The 13,516-nt window shown below is 43.6% G+C and overlaps 1 protein-coding gene across 6 annotated transcripts in view; it reads left to right on the top strand.

Moving 5' to 3' along the window:
• The window catches only part of RIN2 (Ras and Rab interactor 2), an 83,944-nt gene that overhangs the window by 48,432 nt on the left and 21,996 nt on the right, over nucleotides 1-13,516 (top strand). For all 6 annotated transcript variants that reach the window (XM_063327962.1, XM_063327961.1, XM_063327964.1 and 3 more), the window contains 4 exons: nucleotides 3,931-4,123; nucleotides 4,931-5,042; nucleotides 8,512-8,584; nucleotides 11,453-11,544. In XM_063327962.1, coding sequence (XP_063184032.1) covers nucleotides 3,931-4,123; nucleotides 4,931-5,042; nucleotides 8,512-8,584; nucleotides 11,453-11,544 — 470 coding nt within the window. The remainder of the gene's footprint in view (nucleotides 1-3,930; nucleotides 4,124-4,930; nucleotides 5,043-8,511; nucleotides 8,585-11,452; nucleotides 11,545-13,516) is intronic.

Consider the following 13,516-nt stretch of genomic DNA (forward strand, 5'->3'; position numbering starts at 1 on the left):
TGCGTGTGTAGGGTCTGGGCTCACACATTGCATTCCTCCTCGGATCTCAGCATGTGGGAGGGATTGTTCCTATACGTACCTGGAGATTCCAAAAACCTGACAGCTCCCTATTCAAATTAATCTTCCAATTTTATCAGTTTGGGTGTGTTTGACTGTTACTCCAGCCATACCGAAGAGGAACACTGTGACCCTATGTACACTTGCAAACTCAGTAAGAGCTAACTTTAGGTTGTTTCATGGTAGCTTCATGGTAGCAGGCAGTGCCAGGCCTTATAGCTGATACCAGTCATGCACCTTTTTTTTTTTTTGCATGTGATTTAACTTTCTTTTGTATGCAAAAATTTTTTCCCTCTTAGACATGTTCCCTCTGCAACATGTTTAGTTTCTGCCTCTTGATCAAGGAATGGGAATAAGTTCTATCCAGTTAAGCCAGTGTCAGTGTATAACTTGTACTTTGCCACAGCTATCTCTGGTTTGTAATGTTGCGAACTGGCTCTGAAGGTGAGTGGAAAGCTTCTGAACGGTATTTACTGGAGGTACAGCTCGTGAAAATGCGCTTATGATTCATGATTTGACTTTTGTGGAGATTCGTATATTACAACACTAGCTTCTGCTGGGACTGTGGTTAAAAGGGGAACCCAGGATTGCTATTGTGGCAGTTTCAGAACCCTGTCATAAGTGACCTAAACGCTACTTCCCTTCTGCACACAACATATTTCTGTGTATTTGGTGCCCCTTGAAGGCATATTGGCAGGTACTAACAGTTTTTGACACTTAGGGAGGGAGGATCATCAGCGTTTTAGATGCCTTGCAAATCTAAAAGGCATAGAATCATAGAATTGCCTAGGCTGGAAAGGACCTTTCAGATCATCTAGTCCAACCATCAACCTAACACTGACAAAAACCATCACTAAACCATATTTTTAAGCACTACGTTTACCCATCTTTTAAATACCTCCAGGGATGGTGACTTGACCACTTCCCTGGGCAGCCTGTTCCAATGCTTAATAACCCTTTCAGTGTAAAAATTTTTCCTAATACCCAGTCTAAACCTCCCCTGGTGCAACTTGCGGCCATTTCCTCTTGTCCTATTGCCTGTCACTTGGGAGAAGAGACCGACCCCCATCTCTCTACACCCTCCTTTCAGGTAGTTGTAGAGAACGATAAGGTCTCCCCTCAGCCTCCTTTTCTCCAGGCTAAACAACCCCAGCTCCCTCAGCCGCTCCTCATAAGACTTGTTCTCCAGACCCCTCACCAGCTTCATTGCCCTTCTCTGGACCCACTCCAGCACCTCAAGTGTCTTTCTTTTAGTGAGAGTCATAGATTCTGTTGGGTTGGAAGGGAACTTTAAAGGTTATCTAGTCCAACCCCCCGGCAGTAAGCAGGGACATCTTCAACTAGATCAGGTTGCTCAGAGCCTCATCAGGCCTGGCCTTGAATGTCTCCAGGGATGGGGCCTCCACCACCTCTCTGGGCAGCCTGTTCCAGTGCCTCACCACCCTCACTGTAAAGAACTTCTTCCGAATGTCTAATCTAAACCTGCCCTGCTCTAGTTTAAAGCCATTGCCCCTCGTCCTATCGCTACATGCCCTTGCGAACAGCCCCCCCACAGCTTTCCTGTAGGCCCCCTCCAGGTACTGGAAGGCTGGTCTAGGGTCTCCCCGGAGCCTTCTCTTCTCCAGGCTGAACAACCCCAACTCTCTCACTCTGTCCTCATAGCAGAGGTGCTCCAGCCCTCGGATCATCTTCGTGGCCCTCCTCTAGACCCGCTCCAACAGGTCGATGTCCTCCTTGTGCTGAGGGCTCCAGAGCTGGACCTAATACTCTAGGTGGGGTCTCACCAGAGCAGAGCAGAGGGGGAGAATTACCTCCCTGGATCTGTTGGCCACGCTTCTTCTGATGCAGCCCAGGATGTGATTGGCCCTCTGGGCTGCAAGCGCACATTGTTTGCTCGTGTCCAGCTTTTCACCCACCAGTACCCCCAGTCATAAATAAGTCATAATCATCACATCATAAATAAGCAAATGGAGAAAGTGGACAAAAAGGAAGGGAGAGGCACATACTATGTGATCAAGTAGTGCTAATTGATCCAGGTAATGAAAAGTTTGAATGATTGTACCTGTCTGATCATGCAGTGAAGTTCTCTACCACACTTACTTTCCTTTCTAGCCCTGTGCAGAGATGCTGCAAGTTGCTGACCAAAGCTAGAAACAAAGCAGTTTGGTTGTTTAGGGTTGTTTGGTTGGTGAGTTTTGTTTTGAGGTTGCATTTTTTTTGGGGGGCGGGGCGGGGGCGATTTTTATTTGTTTGGTTTTAGGTACTCGCTGTTCCTGTGCATGTGAAGCTTCTGCCCGCTTGCTCTGGGTACAGTAGCTGGCATGATGAAGGTGGTAAATGCTATTAATGATGCTTACTGCCTGTCCGAAACACAAAGTTCAGAACAGCTGCGAGATAGTCTGCAGTGGGGAAATGCAGCTGTGTTGCCCTCTGTCGCTTAGGGCCTCGTCTGCCATCAGAAAAGGTCTGTAGGAAGAACGCAAACTCTGTGCCTGACATTTTAGTGAGTCAGATCTTGAGCTTGCAGGGGTTTTTTGATTATGCTGAAATATTGTCATCAGGAAGCTGTTACCAGAGTAACTGTTCTGTAGTGATTTTTAGCGCTGGAAGAATCACAGGATGTAATTCTACCTCAAAAATGAGGAGTTTGAACCAGCAACACACATGCAATTGTACTGGGTGTTCCGTACTATATGAACGATGGCAAAGCTTTGCATAACAAAAGGAGTTCTCAAAGTATTCTGTTTACTTGGATTTTTAATACATAATAAGTATCTGTAGCCTCCAAGAACTGTACTTCATTACTGAATTTAGCAGTAACTTTAGCTGCCCTGCCCCAAATAAATTTTAACCTTACACTAGTTTGCCACATTCCCATCTAGCTTAGCCTTTATTTCTCGCAGAGTAGTCAGTTCAGAGCCAAAGGAATCAGGAGCATAAATACACAGTCCCTTACTTGCTTCTGATCCTGGGAAGTGTAGTACTAAAATGGGAAGTAAGGACCTTTCACGGCAAAATGGCAAAAATGTAAATATTTAGACAATTTAGGGTATGGACCATAAAAAAAAAAAAGACTACTACTTAGATGACTTCTTAACAAAGCTGTGCCGTAGGGTTATTTGGGGGATTCAACCTTTTTTTTTTTCTCCTTTTTTTTTTTTCTTTCTTGTCTTTGCTTTCTCCTATTTCTTTTCTCCTGACCAAGGTCTCTGACCACTCATTAGCAGAGGGGAACAAAGGAGGATAAGCAGCTGCAAAGATGACAGGGCTGGTGGGGCAGAGACAGTAGTCTGGGGATAAGATGAAGCAATGCTGGTTTGCGGGCTTCCGTTGTCAAAATAATCCCTACAAGCACACAGAGAAAGTTCTTATGTTTGGTGCGGTGATTGCCAACAGGTAATGGGTTGCTCCATTGTCAGAGTATTGAACAGATTTTTCTGGCAGGCAAGACAGAGGAAGATTTCTGTGGGTTGCAGCTTTTGTAATCTAGCTGGGAATAAAAATTGCCTAAGTAGCTTTGGAGAGAAGTTTGTCCAAATGTGACCATAACAAAGAAAGGAGGTGAAATGTTCAATCAATGTATGCGTGTACACCTATATCTGAAGTGATTGCCACATTTCAACAAGCTAATAGAAGAACGCTATGGCTTATCTTAAAGCTAGCTGTTAAATTGAGGACAAGTGAAAGAAAAAAATTCTTACGGATAAAATAATTTATGTGTATACTAATTATATGAATTCTCAGGAGGAGAAATGCCAGTCCGGGGTGCCAGCAGTGCCGTTAGCTTTGTGATAACTCTGCTGAACTGAGTGATTGCTTATAGGAGGTTAGCATGTCTACTTTAATTTTATTTTTTTTTTCCAAATTTTTCAGTCTAGTAAAGGACATGGATAATGTTTCTCCTGAGAAAAATGATGTAAAAAGCTGCCCCCGGGACTCTGGATATGACAGCCTATCCAACAAGCTAAGCATATTGGACAAGCTCCTCCATACTCACCCTGTGTGGCTGCAGCTTGGTCTGAATGATGCTGAAGCCATGGAAATTCTGCGGGCCCAGCCTCCTGGGGTAAGAAGTTACACTTCAATTTATTTGATACAAGTGTTAAACCAAACAAGCAAGAAAAAACCCAAACCAACACAAAAAAACCCAAACCAACCAACGTCCCACCCCCATTTCTTCTGTGCTTTGGATAATCCAAGTGAGGGCTTCCTGAACGCTTGGCAGCTGGACCAGTTAGTGTGACCTGTTACCTGGGATGATAAGCTGGGGGACTGGTTTGGGGTCCTCTGGAGTTGAGAACTAAACTGCTACAATTACGGCTCCAAACCTGGACCTTGCTAACCAGGGTTGTATGTAACGAATGTATTTCACCCATAAGAAGAAAGCAATATAAATGGTAAATGTCAGCATTTTCTCCTTCACTGGTGCCTGCATTAAATTTGCTGTGATGGAAACAAGATCCTGTCTGCGTGGATGAGGCTGATGGCATGTTTCTAATGCTGCGTCCATCACGGTGCAGAAGGATTGCATGAATGGGCTGGTGGGACATAGGAGCGTTCCACCATCAGGCTCCTCCAGGCTCTGCAGCTTGACTCAGCGTTTGGGGTTTGCTGCATGTTAAACTGGAGAGCTTGGAGAAGGGATTTGGTGTCATGTGTCTGTATTATTCGAGAATGAGACACTTTTCTAAAAGTTCTGCTGCCCTTTTACACCAAGCTGTTGAACCTGGTGCAGTAACAACTGAGTAAGATTCTGAGATGTTTTATGTACATCAGAGATCATGATATTCTGGTTCCTTTTGTCTATGACCTGTCTCTATTAAGGCATGTGTGATGAGGCTCAAACCATGTCCTCTTGCATTCTCCCCAACAGATATTTCTGGTTAGGAAATCTTCAAGATTGCAGAAGAAAGTCATCTCTCTGCGTCTGCCCACTGACTGTGGGTCCTGCCTAAAAGAATTTGCAGTAAAAGAAAGCACATACAGTAAGTTGTGGGTTACATGTTTTTCAGTTATTTGTCACCCTGTATGAGCCAGGAGCACTCTGCATTGGTGAAACCTGCAGCAGAAGGTACCCAAAGTCATGCAAATAGTGTCACAGACTGCCTACAATGCTGTCTGCGGAGTGCTCTGCAAGTGGGTCGGGCACATCCTGGAGAAGGGAACATATACAGAAATGTTTAAGTCTGTGCTGGAAACAACTGGAATATTTATTTTATGTACCTTGCTGAATCCAGGATTCATTGATTATTATGGGTAGTTATCCTTTCCTGTAGAAACACATTCTATAATGCTGTCTGCTGTCAATGAAATGACCTTGCATTTCCTTGTAGTCAGGGAACTGTTCTTGGATGAGACTCTGACATGGGCTGTCTCTGTCTACAAATTTGGGTGTGGTATTTTTTTAAATGTAATAACTAGAAAGATTTTAACCCTTTGGAACTGTTTCTGATGTGAGAGCAATGATCTATTTTTTTTTTTAATTCCAACTATGTTTGTCCCCCGTTTTCCAATAGAAATGATCAAATGTTAGGGTTCCAGTCAATTTCAGACCAATACTGCCCTCATCTCTTTAGAGGGAGGGTGTGAAAAATATCATAGAATTATAGAATACAAGCTTAGAAGAGACCTCAAGGACCATCTGGTCCAAGAAGATGCTAGACAAGATGGCCCAGCGCCCTGTCCAGCCAAATCCTACGTGCCCAGTGTTGAGGATTCCACCGCTTCCCTGGAGACATTATTCCAATGGCTGATCTCACTGGGAAAAACTTTCCTCTTGTGTCCAATTAGAATGCCTCCAGGAGTAACTTGTACCCATTACCTCTTGTCTTTTCCATGTGACTCCTTGTAAAAAGGGACTCTCCATCTTCTTGGTAGCCACCCTTTAAATACTGGAACGTGGTGATAAGGTCTCCCCTAAGCCTTCTTTTCTCAAGGCTGAACAAATCCAATTCTCTCAGCCTTTGCTCACATGGCAGGCTTTGATTGTCTTTGTGGCCCTTCTCTGGGCCCTCTCCAGCCTGTCCACATCTTTTCTGTATAGCAGGGACCAAAACTGAGCAGAGCATTCCAGGCGTGGCCTGACAAGCGCTGAGTAGAGTGGGATAATGATTTCTTTGTCTCTGCTGGTGATGCCCCTGTTGATGCAATCCAGCATCATGTTGGCTTTTTTTTTTTGCCACAGCAGCACACTGTTCGTTCATATTGAGCTTGTTGTCCACCAGGACCCCTAGATCCCTGTCCACAGAGCTGCTCCCCAGACAGGTAAATCCCAGCCTGTGCTGCACTCCTGGATTAAGTTTTCCCGGGTACAAGATTTTACACTTGTCCTTGTTGAATTTCATAAGATTCTTGTTAGCCCACTCTTCCAGCCTATTAAGGTCTTCCTGTGGGGTGGCTCTTCCTTCTGAAGTGTCCGCTTCCCCACTCAGTTTGGTATCGTCAGCAAACTTCATCGGGGTACACTTGATCTCATCATTCAGGTGAATTATGAAGATATTAAACAGCGTTGGGCCCAGAATTGGTTCCTGGGGGACCTCACTTAGGACAGGTTGCCAGTTTGAAAAGCTATTTATCACCACCCCCTGGGTGCGGCATGTCAGACGGTTCCCCACCGCACAGACCTCTTGTCGAGACTGTAAAGCATCAGTTTCTCTGGGAGGAGGCTGTGGTGGGTAACAGCGTTGAAAGCCTTGGAGAAATCCAGGTAGATAATGTCTGCAGCTCACCCCGTATCAACTGAGCAGGTTACTGTGTTGTAGAAGACAATCAGGTTGGTTAAGCGTGATTTGCCCTTGGTGAAAATCTGGGCTGCATTTCTCAATCATGTGTTTCATTTGACTTGTGATAGCCCCCTTCTATTAGTAGACCGAGATAATTTTAGTTGAGTTTTGCCTTTTTACCTCTCCCTCCCCTGCCCCCAGCAACAAAAAGTTCATTTTGTGTCTGGTTTTGCTTCCAGTTACAAACATGGTATGACAAAGAGAAGAGAAATCTATTAATGACAAATTGATCTAAGTGTGTTCTAAGGTGTTTGTAGCCTTGTTTTACTAATTAACTTCTTCTCTCCCATCTAGAAAATAATAATATATTGTCTTTCATTAATATAATGTTACCACAAGGGGGAAGTATCTACTAATGTTTTTACTCACCAGTCGTAGCTGAGGTTTTAATTGTAGTCAGGGATCTGACAACTCATCTTCTCTTAGCATACCCCTAGATCACTGGCGTGCTTACTGTCTGCATTGTTAGTGTCCCTCTTAAAGAAATCCCTTTTTTCAGGCTCATAAAAGACCGGGTTGACCTGTACTTCTGTGTAAAGGTTGGATAAAAGATCAGTACCTGGCTTTTGGCTTTCCCCACCAAGGAGCCTGCTTTCAGAGCAGATGTCTGAAGCATCTGCAGCAGTGGCAGTACTCTCCTTGGGAGATGAATTTCAAAAGCATTCCTCTGACGGTGAAATGGCGACAGTGTGTGCACTGCACCAACCTGAGATTCACCTCTGTGATCTGGCTTTTCTAACTCGGGGATGGGCTGAAACAATCACAGACTTCACATTCACCCCTTTCTAGAAGTTGTCCAAGACTGCAAGAGGCCGGTGTTCGTGTACTCCAGGAACCTGTCTTATGCTACCATTGTATTTCATGAATACTCTTCCTTCTGTTGTGGTCTCCGTTGTGTCCAGAGGCAAAAGATCTAGATTGTTTTGCTCTAGGAGCTGCTTCTGCTTGGTTTTTGTAGTCATTGGGTAAGATTTGCCCCTGGAATCAGAGAGAGCTTAATGTAATTGAGGGGGAAATCACTTCTGTGTCTTTATTGCTGTGAACAAGTATTTATATGAATAAGAAGCAATGGTATGGAGTGGTAATAAAATGAAAGGCATTGTTTGTGTCTTCCTCCCCCACTGTGCAAGGCAACGGCACGAAGCAGAATTGTCTTGAGTTTTCTTTTAAAGAGTTTTTGGGTTAAATGGCTTTCTCAAAGCGAGTGAAAATTTATGATCTCCCATTAGGTGCTAACACATCTGGGGAGAAAACAAGTGTGTAGGATGGAATGCAGGAGGAGGAAATAAGAGAATTAAAATTAGGTATATTAATACGCTGGGCAGACAAGGCCTTGGTTATTAATTTATTGTCTGTTAGAAAAATGTTGTGCAATTCTGATCATGCTTCATCTGGTTCCCAGGAATTAGACCATATGTTTGGAAAACAACAACAACAAACCCACTACCAAGACTGTCAGTATATTCTTGAAAATGCCTTCAGGAGAGGCATGCGCTCCTCTACACAGTTGTTTTCTCTTAACCAAACAGTTAGTTTGGTAGTTTGATGGTACAAACTTATTAATTTTATGCAAAAATCTGAGATGCATTTTATTAAGCTTTTCTAAGAAATGGTGCATAGATGTGTGATTTTTTTATTATTTTTTTCCCCCCTCTTGTAACTTTCTTCGCAGCATTTTCCTTGGAGGGATCTGGAATAAGTTTTGCTGATTTATTCAGGCTCATTGCTTTCTACTGTATTAGCAGGTAAGATGGTGTTATGTTCTGACTCACGTTTGCTAGACTGTTATGAAAAAAAGAGAGTCTCAAGGACTGGTTCAGCACAATATTTATGTTGCCAATCTACAAATATTCCTGTGTAGTCTTAGAAGGTAATGGGAGAAATAAGAGATGAGAATTGGAAGCAAGTCCCTCTGTCTTATTTAGTACTGATTATTGGAAGGTTGGTGTTACGCTACCCACCATGGCAAGATGTTGCCAAGTTGAACTTTAGCTGATATCTTGTAATGCTTTCTTAACTGCTCTATAACTCATTTAATAAGCACCATAAACCATCTTGCAATGTCCATTTCTCGGAATTGCTAGCAAAAAGCATTTTTGGAGCATAATGGAAAAAAGTCAGATCACACTGTAGAACGTGACAACAGAGAGATGCGAATGTCAGTTGTGAACAACAAAAATAGCCTCATCAGCTCTCTAGTTTATGGTTGCCCAACTTGTTTTCAGGTAGCATGCAGAGAAAAAAAGAGTCGGTGGTTTTTTATCTTTTAAGTTGTTTTCAATTTGACTTTACTGGTGAAAACTTCCAGACTGATGCTCAAGCCTTACATTTATCCACAGACAGGACACGGCCAAACTGCACACCTGTGCATTTTCTGAAGGAAGGTGAGAGAGGCCACTTGGATGGTCTTGGTCCTTTCACTGCAGTGAGGTTGCCAATTAGTGCTGACAGTGGTGGTTTGTGGTGGAGAAGCATCTAGACCCTCTTTCTTACAGGCCTCCGTTTTGCCAAGCCGTACATGCGTGTGATGAAAGAAGCGTTTATACCACATAAGTAATTGGTCAGCGCTCAGATGAGAAATGAGCTGAAACTGCATTTAAAAGCAGTGTAATGATGAGAGATTCTTTATCTTGTCGCCCTTTCAGTTCTGCGCATTAGCCAGGCTCTGGTAAATCCCCTTTAAGTGCCTACAGGGAGCACGCAGCAAGTGTAGATTTCTTTGCATTAGTTTAGCCCTTTTCTTTCACCGAAGGCTCCAAGTTGCTTCACGTTTGCTAATAGTAAGCCCACAGACACGCAGTAGCTTGTTGCCTTGCTCATGAGTCTTGTAACTGAGAGTCTCTCTCTGCAAAGGGCTTTTAATTTTCTTAACGGCATTTTCAGTCATCCGAGTGTGAGTTTAGTATCCTGATGCAGTCAGGCCTCCCATTCAAGAAGCACGTACAAAACTGCATAACCAGGCTCTTCACCCATGTATTGTTCTGTTCCTTTTCTTGTTGCCCTTTGGGGAAGGAAGTAAAAAGAGTGTCCATCACAACTTGGACATGTTGTTAATGCTTTCTTAGTGCTGCTTCTTAAACACAACTTTATCTGCAAACCCATCCACAGATACCAGCAATAAATACAACTTCAACTGCAAGCCTGTCCATAGATTTCAGCAAATGAAGCTCACTCTTTGATTGTGGGTACGCTTTCGGAAGCGGATGCTTGTTTCCCCGATGGGTGGAGAAACATCCTAAGTGTTTCTGTTTGCCTGATGTTTCTTAAAGTGGCAGCATCTACCCAGCGTCCTTGTCATCTTCAGGCAGCAATCTAGGATTGCTGGGGACGCAAGAGGAAAATGTACAGACTGCTTAAGGAGGCAGACAGGTAGCTATCGTGAGAAAGAGAGTACCATTTGGTATGTCACAGCAAAACCAGGAGGATTTCCTAAAACCAGAGGGAATTTCTTGCAATAGATACCCAGTCAGTTTGTATGAGGAGTCAAGGGTTACCTATCTCTGTATTGAGTCCATGATGTTCTAGAGTCCAGATTATCTGTGATACGATGTTGGAAGTGTCTTTTAAAATCCTTTTTAGCTAGTGTATCAGTCTCGTGCATATGCTTGATTTGAATTTGAGTGGCATTCTGAGATCCTGGTTGTTTTTTTTTTTCAACAAGTTAACATACAACATCGAGAATATTTGTGATAAAAATCCACTCTGTCTGGGCTACAACAGACGGTTGGCTTGTTTACAGCCTTAAAAAAAAAAAAATAAAAATGGTGACACCAGTTGTGTGTAGGATTCCTGTGCTTCGTTTGTTCTCATTTACTCTTAATTACCTAGGTACTCGTACAGATTTTGCAGGTTAGCATGCCCTGTTGTTTGAGGGTGTATCAGTACCAATTGGGCAAGCAAGAGATATAGTATTGGTTCATGGTACTACTCATACAACGTACATGTGGTTAAGTAGTTTTGTCCCTTAAAAATCTCTGTATAAAAGCCTTTTAGGTTAGATTTGGCTTATGTTTTTGTTCCTGCATTCATGCATCTCCCTTTGTAAACATCCGTTGAGCTTCTAGTATGCAGTGAAGAGAAACCACATATAAGAATAAATTATAAAGACTTTTTTAAATGAAGTATGTTTTCAGCCTAGGACAGACTAAAACATCCCAGCTTAAAAATTTTTAGGGTAGCTGCCCAAGTACTAATTTACATTTTTATTCTGAGTACTGGAATTCAACTTTAAGAGCAAGCAACAGCATATTCAGAAAATATGAAGCTTTGCTGAAGTGTTAAGGGCAGATAACACTTTTGCATCTCACTGGTATGCTTCTAAAAGCTGCTGCTATAATGGGAGAAAATATTGGACGACTCTGCGGAAATGAGCCTAAAAGAGAGCCCTGGGGACTTGACTGTCATTTGCACTTCACACCACTCCCCGATGTAAAGGAGGCCTGGGGTTGGTAATGTTTTCACTGTGTGCTCTGCGTTTAAGGCTGTTGCTACCTGCCACAGCTCAAGAAGAAAATAAGAATCAGAGCCCAGCCTCTGACAGTGTTGAAAACAAATGCTTTTAAAACCATGGATGTTGTAGTGAGAACTGTAACTGTTTTTCTTTCTGACGACAGGGATGTCCTTCCATTCACCCTGAAGTTGCCTCATGCTATTGCTGCAGCAAAGACAGAAGCTGAACTTGAAGAGATTGCTCAGCTTGGACTGAGTAAGTAGTTCTTTACATAGATGTCATTCTCTGGAGCATTGCTGTAAGCTTGAAGAAGTAGTCTGTATCAGTAAGTAGTTCATATTGGTCCGTGATGATGTAGATTTCATTTAGAAAAGCAGCTTCTCTTATTAGGAAGGACAAACTTTGTATCATAGAATGGTTTGGGTTGGAAGGCACCTTAAAGATCCTCTAGTTCCAGCCCCCCTGCCTTGGGCAGGGACACCTCCCACTAGACCAGGCTGCTCAAAGCCCCATCCAGCCTGGCCTTGAACACTTCCAGGGATGGGGCATCCACAGCTTCCCTGGGCAACCTGTTCCAGTGCCTCACCACCTTCACAGTAAAGAGTTTCTTCCTGATATCTAATCTAAATTTCCCCTCTTTCAGTTTAAAGCTGCTACCCCTCATCCTATCGCTACACTCCCTGATAAAGAGTCCCTCCCCATCTCTCCTGTAGGCCCCTCCAGGTGCTGGAAGGCTGCTATAAGGTCTCCCTGGAGCCTTCTCCTCTCCAGGCTGAACAACCCCAACTCTTTCAGCCTGTCTGATCATCTTTGTGGCGCTCCTCTGGACCTGTTCCAATGGGTCCCTGTCCTTCCTGTACTGAGGACTCCAAAGCTAGAGTACTCCAGTACGCCATGTGGGGTCTCACCAGAGCGGAGCAGAGGGGTAGAGAGCCAGTTAAGAGGGAGTAGAGTTGTACTTGCCAAATGGTGACCTCGGTGCTCTTCCTGCCTTCTGTGATATTTGTGTTAGTGCTGTTTCTTTTCTTCCTCCTTCTCTCCCCTCTCTGGACAGCCCTTTGCCAAAGCAAGTCTTAAAATTCTCAGACAGAGGTTTGATGTCTGAGGCTAATGTTGGCTGCAGGCTCATATAGGAGGCACCAGCTTGATAATTTGCTGGAGTTGCCAGAAGAGTGTAGGAACTAAGGTTCGCTGTTAATAAAACCTATGTTCAGATTGACATGTGACTTTAGAATGGTGATTTTTGAGATCAGTGGCTTGGTGCAGTAGCATATTAATAAAAGGAGTGCATGCATAGTATCTGCAGAGTGTATCCATGCACATTGGTTTGGTGAAAATTTTTTTTAAATAACAAAAGAAAATGCAATGACATATCCTTGCATCACCTGACTGCTACAACTAAACGCGGGCTCATTGCACCTTCAGCTTGCAGGAGATGCAAAGCCTGGCGGGATTGGAAACACGTGCTCCACCCAGATGAATCGTTGAGCAACTCCTGCAAAGTGCTGAATGGCCTCATTTCCTTTTGCAGGAAGGGAGGGTTGACTGTCAGCAGTCTTTGTCCCCGTAGATTTTTTTTTGAATCATCTTTGATTTAGAAACGGATCCTCGCTAACTCACGAGTGTTAGCATGAGGCTCTCTAGAACTATTTGACGGGACTTTGCAGCAAAGCCACGCACAGGGAAGCGTTGCACTGCTTTGCGTTTTGTTTTGCTGCAGCAACAATGCAATTAAGGTATTTGTTTTAGAGAGGAGACAAATTTACTTCTGCGCTGCTTACCTGCAAGTTTAGGTAATTAGATGAAAGCATGGATTTTCGTGGGAATAGAGGCAAACGTGGAACTGTTGATTAGGTGTTTGGACAGAAAAAAAGAAAAGGGACGATTGGGATACAGTGTAATGATGACAGTCTCCCAGTGACACTTAGAAGCCTCAAAGTAACATTAGGTGAGTTTCTCCACAGGAGATGATAGTGGTGGTGTTGGCCAAGCTTTCCAGACTAACCATGCTGGTTTTGTCCTCAGTACCTGAGGGCACCATGGCCTACTTGCTGCAGAATTAGTCTTGCTCTTGAACAGTCTCTGTCTACATTGTGTGGGTTGTTTGTTTAAGCTAATACATTTGAAAGCTGAGGAGGAGACTGACGGATCAGTGTCTGGCTGTGGTTGGTGTATTTGGGATCAGTTACCTGTTATACACCAGATTAAGATCACGGTTTCTGTGAGC

The sequence above is a fragment of the Chroicocephalus ridibundus genome, chromosome 3 (genome assembly GCF_963924245.1).
Source record: "Chroicocephalus ridibundus chromosome 3, bChrRid1.1, whole genome shotgun sequence".
In the NCBI taxonomy this organism is placed as follows: Eukaryota; Metazoa; Chordata; class Aves; order Charadriiformes; family Laridae; genus Chroicocephalus; species Chroicocephalus ridibundus.